Source organism: Ranitomeya variabilis, chromosome 1, assembly GCF_051348905.1.
Source record: "Ranitomeya variabilis isolate aRanVar5 chromosome 1, aRanVar5.hap1, whole genome shotgun sequence".
Lineage (NCBI taxonomy): Eukaryota > Metazoa > Chordata > Amphibia > Anura > Dendrobatidae > Ranitomeya > Ranitomeya variabilis.
Genome location: NC_135232.1, coordinates 23,525,132 through 23,543,825, shown reverse-complemented (window position 1 = coordinate 23,543,825; position 18,694 = coordinate 23,525,132). Strand labels below are relative to the sequence as shown.

Sequence of the window (18,694 nt, the reverse complement as noted above, 5' to 3'; positions counted from 1 at the left end):
TGGCTGCACATCCAGTTGGAAGAATGTCTCAAGTGGGGTACCACAGGGTTCCGTCCTGGGCCCTGTATTGTTCAACATCTTTAGTAATGATTTAGATGAAGGAATTGAGGGGTAAACTGATTAGATTTGCTGATGACACAAAGCTAGGAGGGATAGCTAATACTAAAGAAGAGAGAGAGGATTCAAAAAGATAAATAAACTGGAGCAGTGGGCAGCAACTTACAGAATGGTTTTTAACAAGGAAAAATGCACAGTACTACATCTGGGCAATAAAAATGAAAAAAGCATATACAGAATGGGAGGAATAGGGCTAAGCCACAGCAAATGTGATAAAGACTTGGGTATACTAATAGATCACAGACTGAACAGGAGTCAACAGTGTGATGCAGCAGCAAAAAGGAGCAAATGCAATTCTGGGATGTATTAACAGAAGCATACAGTCTACATCACGTGAAGTCATTATTGCGCTCTACTCTTTGGTCAGACCTCATCTGGAATACTGGGTCCAGTTTTGGGCACCACATTTTAAAAAAAGACCAACAAACTGGAGCAAGTTCAGAGAAGAGCGACCTGAATGGTGACCGGTCTGCAAACCATGTCCTATGAGGAACTGTTACAGGATTTGGGAATGTTTAGCTGCAAAAAAGAAGACTGAGAGGAGACTTAATAGCTGTCTACAAATATCTTAAGGGCTGTCACATTGTAGAAGGATCATCTTTATTCTCATTTGCACAAGGAATAATATGTAAAAGGGGTGCACCCCTATACTGATGATGATACAGGGTGCAAAACTTAGTCTGTAAGGCAAACTAGATACAGCAAAAAGAGAAAAGACGACTAATGATGGTATGCACACCCGAAAAATAAACAAAATCAGAAAACTTATTATTACACCTCAAAAAGACAGACACAGATAAAACCATTTAAAAGGGCCTAAGATATAGGACCGATAAGCGACACCTATATATCACAAATAAAGTATAGTACAACCAAAAAAACGTTGTAATTATAAGCAAATATGCACAAGGGATGAAACTGAATGGCAGGAGCCACATTAGATATTAGAAAAAACTTTTTGACAGTTAGGGGGGTGATCAATGAGTGGAACAGGCGGCCATGAGAGGTGGTGAGCTCTCCTTCAATGGAAGTCTTCAAACAGGCTGGACAGACATCTGTCTAGGATGATTTAGTGAATCCTGCTTTGAGCAGTGGGTTGGACCAGATGACCCAGGCGGTCCCTTCCAACTCTACAATTCTATGATCACAGGATGCAAGTCTGGAAGAGCATCAGGAAACAGAGTTCCTCTGCCGGTGATTAAAGGGGAATTCCCATTCCCAATATGTAAATTGATATAATATTAGCAAATACCTCAAATTTGAAATTTAGCACAGTTATTTTTATTCACTATCACTTACACCATGTAGGCCATTGCATTAGTTTAGGTATCCATTGCTACGTCCACTCAGTGACAGTTTGCGGTCGTAACCATGGATATGGATACCCAAGCTACTGCAATGCCCTACACTGGGTATGCGACATAGCGAATCAGAATAACTAAACTAAATTTTTAATTTCAGGTAATTGCTAATATATCCATTACATAATGGGATTAGAAAAAGGATATTTTTGTGTACTCACTGTAAAATCTTTCTCCGAGCCAATCATTGGGGGACACAGGACCATGGGTGTTATGCTGCTTGCCACTAGGAGGACACTAAAGGCCCCGTCTCACATAGCGATTTATTAACGATCACGACCAGCGATACGACCTGGCCGTGATCGTTGGTAAGTCGTTGTGTGGTCGCTGGGGAGCTGTCACACAGACAGCTCTCCCCAGCGACCAACGGTCAGGGGAACGACTTCGGCATCGTTGAAACTGTCTTCAACGATGCCGAAGTCCCCCTGCAGCACCCGGGTAACCAGGGTAAACATCGGGTTACTAAGCGCAGGGCCGCGCTTAGTAACCCGATGTTTACCCTGGTTACCAAAAAAAACAAACAGTACATACTCGCCTTTCGGTGTCCAGGTCCCTTGCCGTCTGCTTCCTGCTCTGACTGAGCCGCCGTACACTGAGAGCAGAGCGCAGCAGTGACGTCAGCGGTGCTGTGCTGTGCTGTGCTCTCACTGTACGGCCGGATCTCAGTCAGAGCAGGAAGCAGACGGCAAGGGACCTGGACACCGAAAGGCGAGTATGTACTGTTTGTTTTTTTTGGTAACCAGGGTAAACATCGGGTTACTAAGCGCGGCCCTGCGCTTAGTAACCCGATGTTTACCCTGGTTACCAGTGAAGACATCGCTGGATCGGTGTCACACACACCGATTCAGCGATGTCAGCGGGACCTCAACGACCAAAAAAAAGGTCCAGGCCATTCCGACACGACCAGCGATCTCACAGCAGGGGCCTGATCGCTGGTACGTGTCACACATAGCGAGATCGCTACTGAGGTCGCTGTTGCGTCACAAAACTAGTGACTCAGCAGCGATCTCGCTAGCGATCTCGCTATGTGAGACGGGGCCTTAAGACACAAAGAATTAACTCCTTTTCTGCAGTATACACCCCCTGTCTGGCCAGTAATTACCCAGTTCGGTAGTTAAGCAGTAGGAGTATAAAAAAACTAAGACAAATAAACTATGTCAAAATCGAGGAACAAACACCACAACAAGCCAATAGGCTAACAGGGTGGGTGCGGTGTCCCCCAATGATTTGCTCGGAGAAAAATATTTTACGGTGAGTGCACAAAAATCTCCTTTTCTCCTACACCTCACTGGGGGACACAGGACCATGGGACGTCCTAAAGCAGTCCCTGGATGGGGAGCAATTGCACTGCTAAAAACCCCATGTACCACTGGCTTACCGAGGTACCTCTGTCTGCAGAATGCGCCTGCCAAGGGCAGCGTCTGTCGAAGACTGGGTATGCACGCGATAGTGCTTCGTAAAAGTGTGCAGACTGGACTGTCAAGGTGAAAATGTATTTTCTTATATACCTTTGTACTTTTATATAAATCTTTATACTCTCTTTGTACTGCTATACTTTTATACTGTGAAACAATAAGTTTTTCCTATCTGCTAGTTAATGCAAATGTAATTGTATTTAAAGATGGCCGCCAGGGTTCAGTTTCGTTTCTGGTTTGTGTCTGGAGGGATGATTCATTTCTTCAGAATCGAAACTCAGGAATGTGAAGAAAGGGAGGATTCACCAGAAGACGTCAGAACAAATCAGAAAGACTGGATGCTAGCTTAAACCCCGCCTAATGCACGCCTTCCCCTAACACTCAATATAGTATTGTGTATTTTAGAATAAAGCCAGTTGGTGTGACCGCTGCAGACATGTGTGGATGCACGGGGCATTAACTAAGTTTGAACCAGCTACCTGTCTGATTTATTCTTATCCGGTACCAGATGCCCTGCACACATATTAATTGGGAATGACTGGTGAAGGAAGGGTAATTGTCGTTTTACGACCCCGACAATTTTGGCGCGACCAACGTGGGGCGTGGCCAGCGATCCGAGACCCTCTGGACCCATGCCTGGATGTCTGTGGATGATACCCGTTAGTGGCTGACCTCGAGGACTGATCACCCTCAGCACGCGGTAAGTGGCGATCATATACATTGTATGTGTCACACTTGCTAGTGTCTCAGCCGTTATTGGTTTGTCTGTAGTCTCCTTGGGTCCGGGAGGTGAATGATCGAGTGGTGAGATCAAACGTGATCCTGTGCCACGCTCTGAACCAGCAACTGAGAGACGTCGCATCCTGTGCGACCTCTGTACACCACACCTCCCTCACCGGTCATTGTACTCCGTTCAACCACCCTACCCGTGACTATTGTCTAGTAGTGAAGTGGAGTGATAAATTGAGCTAGTTGTAGATTGTGGGGCGGCTTAGAGAAGGGATAGGAGACGCAGCCTCTGTGATATTGTACCAACTAGGTAATTAAGACGTCCCGGAGGGGGACCACCTGTATTTCTGTGGAGGGCTCTCACTAGGAGACCGCCTCCCGACGGTTTGGAATATCGTGGCAGGATAGCCTGTTAATCACTGTTGTTCTAGTTTAGGGACAGGAAATATTGAGCGCGAGGCTCTTTTCCTAGTACGTTGAACGCGAAGTTCCGTGGTATAGAACACCGTGTTGGTATCGCTGCCAGTGGCCTACTGCAGGAGGACATAGTATTCTGTGAGTCATGCTGCGTATCTTAAAGCAGAAGAAGTCCGTGCCCCACAAGTTAGATGAGGATGCCGTGGAAGTCAAGACAATGGTCACGGGAGGGCAAGAGACAGTCAAGAAGCTTATCTGCGAGTTGCGCGAGGCTTAAAGAACAAAGGATGAAAATAGGTTGATGGAGGGGAGGATCAGATAATGTAGAGCCCGTGTTTGGTTATAAAATGCCTGTGAACTGTGATCTTACAGATTGTAAAATGGCCGCCGTGCCACTGATGATGAAAATGTAGTCCCAGCCACCTCCCTGTAATGGCGGCGGAAAGAGATCTCCAAAAGCGTAGGTGTGTCCTGTTTGTGTTGTGCAGAATCCAACCTGGGCGGAGACCTGCCTTGTGTGTGCGTACGGACCGTCCTTGGGGCTCCGCCCAGACCACGGAGGATTATAGAAAAGTTTTGTAGAAATTAGGTCTGAAAACTGCTGTAATTTGTGACTGTAGAAGATACGGAGCTTTGTATCAGTGCTGTGTACTGTAGGGGAGGGGCTGAGCAGACCGCTGCGAGATTTCTTTGTCAGTTCTTCTTCTTCTTTCTCCTTATCTGCGCTACGTGCTGGAGAAGGGGGGTATGGAGTTGGGCTCTTGCTCTCCCTTCAGCGCTGAAGAATGCAGTGGAAGTTCTTATCTCCGTGTTACTAGATGGGAGGGGCTGTGTGTGCCCCTGCGCGCCCTGCTTGCAATTTTTCCCCTCGGCGCTGTGGGCTACGGGGGAGGGGGGGGGGGCCATGTATTGCATTCTAAGTTTTCTCTGTCCTTGGTACAATACACACTGAGAGATTTATGTTTACAGCAATAAGTACTGTATGAAATTGAAAGTGAAATAGACCTGCCTAGTCTTAGATGAAAACTTGTAAGTAATTGAAAGATTGGTAAAAGGCACCAATATATCCTGGATTGCCGAGAAGTTCTATGGGCGTCTTATGGTAGTGTTTGAAGATCTGGGATTCTCACTGTAACAAAAAGCCCATTCATACTTTTTTGTAGTAGACCCGATATTGAGATTTCCACTCCGGATGATGCATTGCAAATAGTAAAAGGTTTTCAAAAGAATTTAGCCCAGCAAGAAAGGCAGGGGTTAAATCACTAGCCGTAGTGATTCTTGCTCGCTCACTGGCCCCCATCGCTGCAGCTGCGAGATCAGTGTTTCTTATCTCCATGTAACAGACTCCAGTTTCTGCCCCCCTCCCTTGTACATGTGAGTCCAGCTTCACACTCCAATACGCCTTTTAACCCTGTATAGGAATCTAACTCCCTCCCAGCTGCCTTATGTCAATTTTCAGCTAGATTTTCCAGGAATCTGAAGTTTGTTTCCCTGTCATTCACGTTGCTACATCACACCTCAGGAATCCCAGGTTCTTTTCTCAGTAGGGTATGGGGACATAATTACCCACCAGATAGGAGCCATAGTGAACCCAGCTAACTCTACCCTGTCACATAGAGGTTGTTTGGCTCAACAGATAGCTAGAAAAAGGGGGGCCCATCCATAGCCCAAGAGTGTCAAGCCTACCTTGCTGCTTATGGCCCCTTGTATCCAGGAGACGCTATGTCCACCCAAAGAGGGAATTTGCCCTGTGATATAGTGCTACACACTGCAGGTTCTATATATGATTACAAGACACCCGAGCATTGCCGTACAGTATTGCAGACTGCCTTGCAGACAGAGCTCACCTATGCAGGACATGCTACAGGTGTGCTGATTCAGCTTCATGGAAACAAACAGAGATCTGTTGCTTATTACAGCGGCCGCCTGGATACGGTGGCAAGAGGAAGTCCCTTATGTGTTCGGCCCGTGTTGTCTGTCCAGCTGTTGCTACACAAGTCTTCAGAAATTGTTTTGAATTACCCACTGATGGTCCACACCCCACACGATGTATATAGTATCCTTAACCAAGTACAACCTAGCCACATGTCCATGGCTGGACAGCTGCGACTTCAGTGTGCTATTCTCATGCCTACTAATGTGATTTTAAAAAGGTGCACTGTCCTGAACCATGCTACTTTTCTCCTAGTTCCTATGGATCCAAAGGGGGGAGGAGTAGGTGACATATAGGTGACATGAAAAAAGGACACTCTTTCTTTTTCTTTCTAGAATGGATCCAGAGGAACAAGATTAGGTTTCCAAACCCCATGACTGTCTAGAATTGATGTCTCAGGAAACGGCTGGTCTCTAGTGTGCCTATTCTAATGCTGATTTTGAGCTTTTTGTAGATGGATCCCGTCACCAAGATGACCGAGGATGCTACTGTACCAGATATGCTGTGGTCTCAGAACATGAGATAATCAAGGCAGAGTCAATGCCAGCTCATATGTCTGCACAAGAAGCAGAGCTCAAGGCGCTCATAGAAGCGTGCAAACTAGCAGAAGGTAAGACTGTAAATATCTACACTGATTCCAGGTATGCTTTTGGCATTACACACGGTTATGGGCCTATCTGGAGAGCCAGGGCTTTCCTGACAGCAAATGGCCACCCCTTTAAACGTGCTGAGGCAGTCCAGCAACTTATGAATGCACTACAGCTTCCCACCCAAACAGGCATCATAAAGGTAAAGGCACATACTAAAGGCACTGATGGACGGACAAAGGGTAACGCACTGGCAGACCAGGCTGCAAAGAAAGCAGCAAGCACTCCTGTAGCCTCTCAAGTACATCACCTAGACACCCCACCATCTCCACTTGTGTTGAAAGACATCTTAGCCCGGTTACAAGAACAGGCAAGTAAGGAGGAGAAAAATAGGTAGCAAAAGTTAGGGGCTTGCTCTGATACCGTTACCGGACTATGGGGGAGGGGTGAAAAGGTCTGCCTACCACAGGTACTGTACCCAATGATGGCACAGGTTCTGCACAGGAATGTGCACCACTCGAAGACGGCCATGTGTGACACCCTACAGAAACAATGGATTGCCCTCCGGGTTTTCCACCTGCGCAGAAAGGCAGGTACAGAGCTGCATGATATGTGCCACACATAATCAGAGTAGGACAGTGAAAACTCCATCCAAACACACTCCCCGGCCCTTTAACCAATTCCAGAGACTGCAGAATGATTATATTCAGTTACCCAGGGTAGGGACGTATGAGTATGTGTTGGTCTGCATTGATCTATTTTCAGGTTGGCCAGAAGCCTACCCAGTTGCCAAAGCTACGGCTAAGACAACGGCGAAGAAACTGATGGCTGAGATCATATGCAGGTATGGAGTTCCTGAAGTCATTGAGAGCGATCGGAGTTCCCATTTTACTGGAGAGATCATGTCAGAGGTAATGGCAGCACTGGGGGTAAGTCAAGCATTGCATACTCCATCCACAGAGTAGTGAAAAAGTGGAGAGACTAAATGGAACTCTTAAGCCTAAAGTCCAGAAGGCAATGACGGAGACCGGTAAACCATGGACAGAATGTCTCCCTCTGGCTTTGTTTTCAGTAGGATATACCCCAAACAGGAAGACAGGACTGTCACCGTATGAGATTCTGTTTGGCAGGAGCCCCAATCTTGAATGTTTCTTTCCACAACAGTTGTAGCCCAAGTATCAGGACTTGACTAGCTATGTGCAGGCCTTACATGGACACCTTGCCAAAGTGCATTTAACTGTCTTCAGTTCTCTTCCAGACCCAGACAAGGTTCCTGGACACCATCCTTTTGTGCCAGGAGACCTGGTGTATGTGAAAAAGTTTGTGCGCAGAGATTGTCTCCAGACAAGATTTGAAGGACTCCACACGGTGATCCTGGTCACCCCCACTGCAGTAAAACTTGAAGGAAAGAGCACCTGGATTCACGCCTCATATTGTAAAAGAGACCGAACCAGTGTTTAGTCACAGAAGTGACTGAAGGGAAATGTTGCTGTTGTTTTTGATCCTGGAACTGAGGGCTGTCCTCGCCCCTACCTCTTCGGCCCCTATTGTAAATATAAGAATTCTAGTCCCACTATTCTCTGGGGAAACCGGACAGCCCCGGCAAATATCTGGCGATTTGATTTCTGTGATGTAGTCAAGTGCCTTGAGACTGAACGGATAGTAGAGGGAACTATCCAGTTTATATATATGTGTTACCAGAAATGACAACAATAATTGTTATTATTGGACAGATGCTGCCTGGAATACGGGAGATGATTGGGGATATAAACCTAGCGAAGCCATGTTCCCAAGGATGGGACGGGTAGGAGTCTTCGTGAGAGAATGCATCTAACAGCCCTTCTGCAACCACTTAGGGGCTGTAAATGGGGTAAAAGTTGTCACCCCCTCCTCCTAAATCTTGAAAGCCCCCAATCTGCTGACCTGCAGACATTTGTACTGGGAAGGCATTATAATTATGTATTTAGTAGTGAATACCATGGGAATTTAGGCCATATACAGCTCCAGGATATTAGCTTCAGACCAACCAAAGCCCCTGTTACCAGTACAGCTAAGACAGGCCCAGGTGAGCGTTTGCAAAATGTAGTTAATGAAGTGATCCCCATTCCAGGTCTCAGTTGGCGAGAAGTTTTCTCCATAGAAACACAAACAGCCCCAAGGAAAAACCTATGGTTAGAATGGGTGAGATACAATGTAAGAGTCCAGAATATCTCTGTAGGATGTATTGCTTGTGCTGCTGCGAATACACATCTCTACACACATGCATTACTTTTTCCTGATGACAACACCACTGCCTGTGTCATGAATTTGTTGAAAGGTTTGAAGCCCACTGATTGCCCAGATTATGTCCCACTATTTCATAAGGAACCTAAACTAAAGGTCCCAGGAGAAGTAATCGTATTAGCGGACAATTACACCTGCTATAATTCCCACGACACCACAGGTACACTAGTAGGGATCTTCGAGACAGGTTTCTGCAAAGGGAACAGTTCTCTAGATACTGATTTGCTAATCAAACATACACAATATATGTACACCAAAGATACCTGATGAACCTACCAGAAAGAGGAGAAGTTTTGACCAGCTCTATATGAGTTATGAAGAAGATCCACTGGTATATATTGATGCCATTGGAGTGCCAAGGGGGGTGCCTGACCAGTTTAAAGCCCAGAACCAGATCTATGCTGGCATTGCTTCTACAATCCCACAAGTGCAGATTAATAAAAATGTTGAATGGATCAAATATATATATTACAGTGAACAAAGATTTGTCAATTATAGCTGTGATGCCTTTTAGGGTATAGTTGAGGATTTGGGCCCTAACACTTGTATGACCCGTGCTGCAACCCGACCTAAGAGAATTACACTGAATCCTGTCCAGACAAGATCACATGTAGTGACATAAGAAGCTGACACAGGATTGTGGTTGGTGGATAGTGGGGACATTAACTTTTAGGAGTAGGCTGACAGTAATCCTTTTGGGAAGGAGCTGTAGACCAGCATGTCATGTCGCCCCCACCACCAGAGAACCAACCACATCAGGTAGGGTAAGACAGATACAGGAGTATTATCCCTGGAGGCCCTCTGACTAGTTAGTTATGCAAAAACAATTGGCTGACCCTGAGAACCAACCTTTCCCATTTTTCAGATAAAGACCATATGATGGACGTATAAATCCACCTAGGCAGGCCTAGGGAGTTGGTGAGCACAAAAACAGGTGACGTGCTAAGACGCAAATTAAGATTTTCTACAGATGTGACAAAGGAGAGAGTGTAGAGCTATACTTTGGACGGTTACAGCTGAAATGGGAAGACATGGAAAACAGTCCCATAAACCCACTTGATGTTAGAGTATCGGTAAATACATTCATTGACGGTATGACCAAAAGACATACGAGACGAAATATAGACAGCCAGACCTTAATGGCAAAATGTAGATCCGAAAGACCTGAAGGTTTCTAAAGAAGTTGAACAAATTAGGACAATAAGACGACGTGTCATGTATGCTGGAGCAGACACATCTTTCTTCTCCAGTTGGTTAGGTGGGATCAAGAGATTCCTTCAATAAGTTTGTTTAGTACTAATTGCCCTCCTTATAATTGGATCGATAATTTTCTGTTGTGTTATTCTTTGTACAAAAAGGTTATTGCCAAAGCAACTCCGACTGGCACCGTCCTCAATCAAGAAGACCCACCAGAGTACAATGGTACTGATCCAGGGGAGATCCCGAAGTACATTCCCCCTCAAGAGAGTAGACAAAACCCCCCATTCTCAGATGATGCTAAGAGATTTAGTTTAGGGACAGTGGGAGAACTCCATGTGAAGTTAGTGAAGGGTTCAGCTGCCTGGAGGCCTCTCGCTAGGGGAGAGTTTCTGAGGTGTCTGGATGAAGAAATCCACCTCCCCTTTTCCCATCACATGGACAGTCTCGAAGGATCCTTCTTTAAGGGAAAAACTTAGTGTTTAGGGGGGATTGTCAAGGTGAAAATGTATTTTCTTATATACCTTTGTACTTTTATATAAATCTTTATACTCTCTTTGTACTGCTATACTTTTATACTGTGAAACAATAAGTTTTTCCTATCTGCTAGTTAATGCAAATGTAATTGTATTTAAAGATGGCCGCCAGGGTTCAGTTTCGTTTCTGGTTTGTGTCTGGAGGGATGATTCATTTCTTCAGAATCGAAACTCAGGAATGTGAAGAAAGGGAGGATTCACCAGAAGACGTCAGAACAAATCAGAAAGATTGGATGCTAGCTTAAACCCCGCCTAATGCACGCCTTCCCCTAACACTCAATATAGTATTGTGTATTTTAGAATAAAGCCAGTTGGTGTGACCGCTGCAGACATGTGTGGATGCACGGGGCATTAACTAAGTTTGAACCAGCTACCTGTCTGATTTATTCTTATCCGGTACCAGATGCCCTGCACACATATTAATTGGGAATGACTGGTGAAGGAAGGGTAATTGTCGTTTTACGACCCCGACAGGACCAAGTCACAGCTTTGCAAAGCTGTTGTGCTGACACCTGGTGCTGAATGGTCCAAGAGGCACCGACTGAGTTGAATGCACCTTAATCCCTGATGGAACAGGAGTGTTCCTGACGCTGTAGGATTCCTGGATAGTTGAGCAAATCCACTTGGCTAGAGTGGCCTTCGAGGCGGCTAGACCTTTCCTATGTCCCTCCGGAAGCGCGAAGAGGACGTCCGACTTACGGAAGGGAGCTGTCCAAGATATGTACCGCCGAAGAGCCCTAACTACATCAAGAGTATGGAGAGCTTTCTCGATACGATGGGTTGGTGCCAGACAGAATGACGGCAAGACAATGTCCTCATTTAGGTGGAAGGAGGAGATGACTTTAGGCAGGAAAGAGGGAGAAGTCCTCAAAACTGCCTTGTCTGGGTGAAAAATCAGAAAAGGGGGTGGGGGCAGGAGAGAGCCGCCAACTCAGACTCGCCTGTTTGACGTAATCACCACTAGAATGACCACCTTCCATGAAAGGAAGGTCAGAGAGATGTCCTGCAATGGATCGAAAGGGGGCTCCTGAAGAACTCCGAGAACCAAGTTCAGATCCCATGAAGCAAATGGCATTCTATAGGGAGGGGCCACCCGGGAGACTCCTTGGATGAACGTCTTAACCTGCAGTCTGGAAGCAATCTTTCGTTGGAATAGAACGGACAATGCGGACACTTGTCCCTTGAACTCCAGAATGGACGGAATGGAAAACACCAGAGGGAACGTCCATGCGCATTGCACCATGAGAAGAAAGTCCGCCAGGTGTGATGATAAGTGCGCATGGATGCGGGTATCCTAGCACTAATCATGGTAGAAGACACCCCTGGAGAGAATCCGGCTTGGGATAAAATCCAGGATTCAACGGCCACACCGTCAAAGACAGGGCCCCGGAGTTCTGGTGGCTTATCGGGCCCTGTGAGAGAAGATCCATGCGATCTGGAAGCCGCCAGGGGACGTCGGCGACCATTTGGATGAGTTCCAAGTACCATGCTCGGCGCGGCCAGTCCGGCGCGACAAGGATCACCGGTCTCCCCTCTGCCCTTTCTTGATGACCCTCGGGAGCAGGGGAAGAGGAGGAGGAAAGATGTACGGCAGTTGGAACCGATGCCACGACAGAATCAGAGCATCTGATCCGATGGCGCAAGGTTCGCGGGATCGAGCAATGAACTGGGGAACCTGGTTGTTTAGCCTTCAGGCCATGAGATCCACATCCGGCGTCCCCCAGCGAAGACAAATCTGCTGGAAGACTTCAGGGTGGAGGGACCACTCGCCCGAGGCAAGACGGCGATTGAGGAAGTCCGTCGCCCAATTTCCCACACCCGGTATGTGGATCGCCGAGATGAGCAAATGATTGGTTTCGGCCCAGCGTAGAATGTGAGTGACTTCGCGCATGGCCGCCCTGCTGCGGGTTCCCCCTTGCCGGTTGATATACGCCACCGCTGTGGTGTTGTCGGATTGGATCCTGATGGGATGGCCTGCGAGAAGGTGGTGAAAATTGGGTAAGGCAAGTGTGATCGCTCGAATTTCCAAGACATTGATTGGGAGATGCGACTCTCGTGTGGACCAACGACCCACTGCCATGTGTGGTGATTGAAAACTGCGCCCCAGCCCAAAAGGCAGGCATCGGTGGTCACCACTAACCAGCGCACCGGGAGGAAGGATTTCCCATGGTTTAGAGAAGCTATCATCATCCACCTGAGGGTCTGCCTGACCTGTGGGGACAGGCGAAAATGACGGTCGAGGGAGAACGGACTCCTGTCCCAGGTTAACAGCAGCGCCTGTTGCAGGGGATGGAGAGGGAACTGCGCAAACGGAACGGCTTCTATCGCCACAACCATTTTCCCGAGTGATGCGCATAGTAAAGCGAATGGAGTGAGGGACTGGGTGGGAGAGCTTGTGCACTCCATGTTGTAAGGACAAGACCTTCTCTGGAGGGAGAATGACTAACCCGCGGGAAGAGTCCAGGATCATGCCCAGGAAGATTTGTTGAGCCGGCACTGGAGATGATTTCTCCAAGTTGATTTTCCAGCCCAGGCGAGAAAGAGAATCCACGGTGATACTTACAGACTCCTCGCAGGCAGAATGGGATGGACCCTTGATTAATAGGTCGTTCAGATACGGAAGAACTACCACTCCCCGAGCGTGAAGAATGGCCATGACAGCTGCCATGATCTTCGTGAAAACACTGGGGGCGGTGGCGAGGCCGAAGGGCAAGGCCACAAACTGGAAGTGTTCGTCCCGGACTGCGAAGCGCAGGAACTGCTGATGAGAGGGAAAAATCGGGATGTGGAGATAAGCATCCTTGATGTCTATGGATGCTAGGAACTCTCCTTTTTCCAGGGACGCGACAACGGAACGGAGCGAGTCCATCCTGAAGTGTCGAACCCGTACGAACTTGTTTAACAGCTTGAGGTCCAGTATGGGCCATAGAGTCCCGTCCTTCTTTGGGACCACGAATAGGTTCGAGTAAAACCCCCTGAACCTTTGGTCTCGAGGGACCGGAACAATGATACCGTCCCTTCGAAGCGCCTGTATGGCCTGAAGAAGATCTGATGCTCTTGATTTTGGGGGGAGAGGACTGGAAGAAGCGTGAGGGGGGAATGGGAAAAGACGCCCACCTACTTTGTCGGTGTCCGCCGGACACGTCGACGAGTCATTGTGTAGAAGGTTTAAGGGGTGCGGATGCCTTAGGGCCAGAAGGTCTGAGTTTCCAGGAACGGTTAGGTCTGTATGAGACCTGGGAATTTCTGTCTCCCTGCCGTCCCAAACCGGGAGTAAAGGAAGTGGATGACCAATTGGAGTTGTTACGAAAGGACCGGAACCGCAACTGTTGTTGATTCCAAAAGGGCCGGGTAGGTTTTTTCTGAGGAAGAAATTTACTCTTCCCTCCGGTAGCGTCGGAAATGATTTGGTCTAGTTTCTCTCCAAATAAATGACCAGCTTGGTAAGGTAAAGGCAACTTTTTAGAAGCAGAATCTGCTCGCCAATCCCGGAGCCACAAAGCCCTCCTGACGGAAACAGCGTTTGCAGCTGCTTGCGCTGCGCAATTAGCCGCATCTATGGAAGCATTAACTACGAAGTCTCCGGCCTGAGCCATCTGGTTAGCGAGTCTGGCCGCTTCTGGGGGGAGATTACTGTTATGGACGGTAGAGGTTAACACCTCTGCCCAGGCGACCACTGCCTTAGCCACCCAGGTAGCAGCGAAAGATGGACTTAGGGATGATCCCCGGAAAAAGTCCAATGCCTTGGCCAAAGCATCCACGGATCGCGACAAGGAAGAGGCCCACTCAGAGGGTTAGGCTCGGCGGGGACATTGGAGATGGAGGCAGAAGGCGGCTGCGCACAGGCTGGGTCACAGTAAGGACACAAAGGAGTATTGTGGGCACGTGGCAAAGCAGAATTGCAAGTGGCACATGAAATAAAAAATACAGCGTGCTTTTTATTGCTCTTTTTTGCCTCCTTAGATTGAGACATAGTGTATGTCTATTCTCTCCAATAAACTGTGAGAGCAGGGCTATGGGTGCAGAGAAGGGGTTACGCTTTTTCCTATAGAGTTTAGCAGCTTACCCACGGTCCTGTACCTGTGTCCCCAGGGAGGAAGAGAGAAGATTGCGCCTTCCGAGTAGTTAGGCTAGCGTTTTCGGCCGAATTCCCCGCAGAAGTGGAGTCCCAAGATGGCTCCCAAGATTTGCAGGGCGCTTCTCGTTCAGAGCGAGAAGCGTCTGAGTAGTGGGCGGGGCTCCGGCTCCGGTGGTGGGCGTGGATTTCAACTGCGGCCTAGTCTGGCTGAAAAAGCCGGGGACTAAATTTATAGAGCCTGCCGGCAGGCCGCGACGTAGCGCCGAATGATCGACGCTGGCATTCAGCCAGCAGCACCACTCCCCGGGGACCAGGACCGCACCTTCCCACGCAGACAGCGTGAGGAAGGAAACTACTTACCGCCACCGAGCAGAGATGCAGCCTCCATTGTGAGGGAATAAGCTCAATCGATCCTCCCTTTGCGGGGGATGGAGAGCCTCCGTCCATCTTCATATGTGCCTGCCGCGGGGGACTTACAGCTACTGTGGGGACTACATGACGCCATCAGGTGAGGGCTTGATTGCGGTGGAGCGCGGGAGATGTACATAAGAGTCAATACTCTATGTGCTCGCCATCTTACAGGGGGGGTCGGGACCGTATAGGAACAGTCGCCCTAGCATAGATTAGGCGTGCCCCAGTTGTCGCAGGAGAGGACGGGGAGGTATACTCGCCGTGCTCGCCTGTTGATGGTTCGGGGGAGAGCGGACACTAGAAAGGAATCCGTTGCCCCCTTCACTCCGTTAATTAAAAAATAAAAATATACAGAAAATAAAAATAAAAAAAACAAACGTTGGGGTCTGAAAACAGACCCAAGTGCCTCCTACAGACACTAAGCAAGACTGGGTCATTACTGGGCAGACTGGGGGTGTATACTGCAGAGGGGGAGTTAATGCTTCTGTTCCTTCATCCATACATTCTTAAAATTTTAAAAGTTTATACCTTTGCTTAAGCTGATGCAACAATGGGTCGAAGGGCGCTGCAAGCGGCAGTTAACTCGGGTTAGTCCTGAGGGATCTGCCTTACTATCCATTACCTTTGGAACAGCCCATAACTTCCAGTGTTTCACCATTGAGGCGTCTAAGAGGATTTTTGGTATTTATCATAAAATACCTTTCTTGCAGGCTTCATTGAGGGACACCGCAGAGACTCTTCTAGTTGTACTCGTTTGTTTGTTTTTTCCCTTATGTTTCTCCTATTGTTTTCTCATTAAAAGTAACTTGGTGTAGCTTGCTGGGGAGGCTTTTATGTTAAGTATCCTCTTATGTCACAATAGCCAGTAAAGGGACAAACAAACGTCAAAGTGGGGCTCCTGGTACTCAAAGCTGGGTAGCGGTGTGCTCCAGAAGGTATAACTTGAGACGTCACCTTTTAAAGGGAACCTGTCACCCCCAAAATCGAAGGCGAGTTAAGCCCACCGGTATCAGGGGCTTATCTACAGCATTCTGTAATGCTGTAGATAAGCCCCCGATGTATCCTGAAAGGTGAGAAAAAGAGTTGAGATTATACTCACCCAGGGGCGGTCCCGCTGCAGTCTGGTCCGATGGGCGTCACGGTCCGGGGCCTCCCATCTTCTTACGATGACATTTTCTTCTTGTCTTCACGCTGCGGCTCCGACGTACTTTGTCTGTCCTGTTGAGGGCAAAGTACTGCAGTACGCAGGCACCAGGCCTCTCTGACCTTTCCCGGCGCCTGCGCACTGCAGTACTTTGCTCTGCCCTCAACAGGGCAGACAAAGTACACCTGCGCCGGAGCGTGAAGACAAGAAGAGGATGTCATCCTATGAAGATGGGAGGCACCGGACTGCGACGCCCATCGGATCAAACCGCCCTTGGGTGAGTATAATCTAACCTCTTTTTCTCGTCTTTCAGGATACATCGGGGGCTTATCTACAGCATTACAGAATGCTGTAGATAAGCCGGTGGTTTAGCTCACCTTTGATTTTGGGGGTGACAGGTTCCCTTTAAGTTCCTAGCATCAAATATTGGTATGCCCAGGAGACAAAATTAAGACGCAAAGTCTAATATCTGCGGTAACTGAATGCACATGTGACCACGTGTTTGGCACATCTAGTCATACTACATAAAAGGCCTTTGGAAAGAAACCCTTTTTCTAGCTAATATTGGTTACAATGTTTTTACTGGTGCAAAACTATAATTTGTGTTTTTTTTGTTTGTTTTTTTTAACCAAAAAACAAATGTTCATTACCTTTTTGGCTTCCAAAGCCTTGGTCGGTTGATTGAAAGTTTTTGTTGAAATCACGATTTGCTAAAATTGAAAAGTTAATTCACAAATCTAGAGAAACGTCAGGCTCAAACCAGGAAGACCCAAATGTTACAACCGCACACAAAAAAAGTGAAAAAAAAAATAAAAAAAAAATAAAATATATATATATATATATATATATATATATATATATATCCATCCAAAGGAAAGACAACCCTGTACCATATAATCCACCACCACACATCAGAGCAAAGAAATGATTACCAGATGTTATTGGATTTTATAATTGATATGGGGATATTACAGTAAAAATGTGGTGCTGCCCCATCATGTACATTTAGGACACTGCAAGGGGCTCTGCTATAAATGCCTCATTGGTGGCGTTAATCAACCCACGCGGCTCCAAACATTGAGAACATCGACACTTTCTTTTATCTTCCATAAGTAATCTAATTTTACAACTACATGGTTGTATCACAACTTGTTTTTTAGTGTGGGACAAGTCGTCGTTTTTAATGACATTTATTGTGCCACATCAGAGAATGAAATGAAAAAGCATGGCATAAAAAAAAATGCTAATTTACGGCGTAAAATAGTAAAAATAAATAGGCAACGTGATTCACCAGTTATTTTAATAACGACAATACCAAACTTATACAGGATTTTTTTGTGTATATATATATATGTATACATAGATATATATATATATATATATATATATATATATATATATATATATAATTTTTTTTTTAAATACATATATATATTTATATATAAAAGTATGGATCGAGAAAGATATATATATTTTTTTTCATCAATGGAGCCAAGTTTTACAAGGCCTTGATTTTTTGTGTGCACTGAACAGTACGTTTTATTGTTACCGTTCTGGAGTCCATATGACTCATTGAATTTTTTTAGGAAGGTGAAATGCACCACAGTCTATTTTTTATGGTGTTTGGGTTACTTTTTGATTTTCATAAGAATTTTTCGGACGCAATAACATTACTTTTTTATTTTAAATTCTTTATTTTTGGAAAAGACCAATTATTATTTTTTTTTTTTTATAATTTTTTTACTCTGCTGGGTCTTAAACCTGTGCTTGTTTGTAGTGTATATTGCATTATTCTAGTACAGCCATATGTAGTGAAAATCTCCAATGAAGACAGCTGAGCTGCCATGGTGACAGGAGCATGCAGCGACAGTAGGTGCTGACTGTAGGACACAGCAAGCACCCGTCCTGTTTGCAGCAAACACAGCTTTTGAGCCTGCTCCATCCATCTGCAACTTGCAAGGGACTTACATGAGCATTTAATGTCAAAGTGGTTGAACAACTATTTACTATGATGTGTGAAAGTGCAAAGGCAGCAAATCACCGTCCCAGCAAAAGTGTGGAGATCAGGCAAGAGCCAAAGGAAAAGTGCACTGCCCAAAAGCAATCAATCAAGGTGATCTAGATTCTCTTGTTAAGAATACATGATCTAGAATCAGGGCTGCACAGTTGTGCAATGCGGAGATTGCAGGGACACATTGTGACATTAGATGTAATGATTTTCTAAAGTGCTGCATGTTTCCAAATATGTTGGACTTTCTGTCGCTGGTCACAAGAGACACTTGTAATAGACTTCAAAAGAAATATGTGAAAACTTGTCTATTTTACTTGAATAATCAGAGCTCAGTCATTCGACTAGCTGCGACTTTTCCGACACCCATGTCGTTTGACAAGGGTCAGCATGGAGCCCCAAGCCTTGTTGATACAGTGGCTGCACTTTTCCTCCGCACTAGTGCTAAAACACACAAGTTGCGCTGCAGAAGCGTTAA

The 18,694-nt window shown here is 46.5% G+C and overlaps 1 protein-coding gene across 6 annotated transcripts in view; it reads right to left on the bottom strand.

Annotated features, from left to right (window-relative positions):
- DDX4 (DEAD-box helicase 4) overlaps positions 1-18,694 on the bottom strand; it is an 89,290-nt gene that overhangs the window by 55,564 nt on the left and 15,032 nt on the right. For 5 of the 6 annotated variants that reach the window (XM_077281385.1, XM_077281390.1, XM_077281391.1 and 2 more), the window contains exon 4: positions 16,859-16,918. The exons of the other annotated variant lie outside the window; for it this stretch is intronic. In XM_077281385.1, the coding sequence (XP_077137500.1) occupies positions 16,859-16,918 (60 nt within the window). The remainder of the gene's footprint in view (positions 1-16,858; positions 16,919-18,694) is intronic. 6 annotated transcript variants of the gene reach the window in all.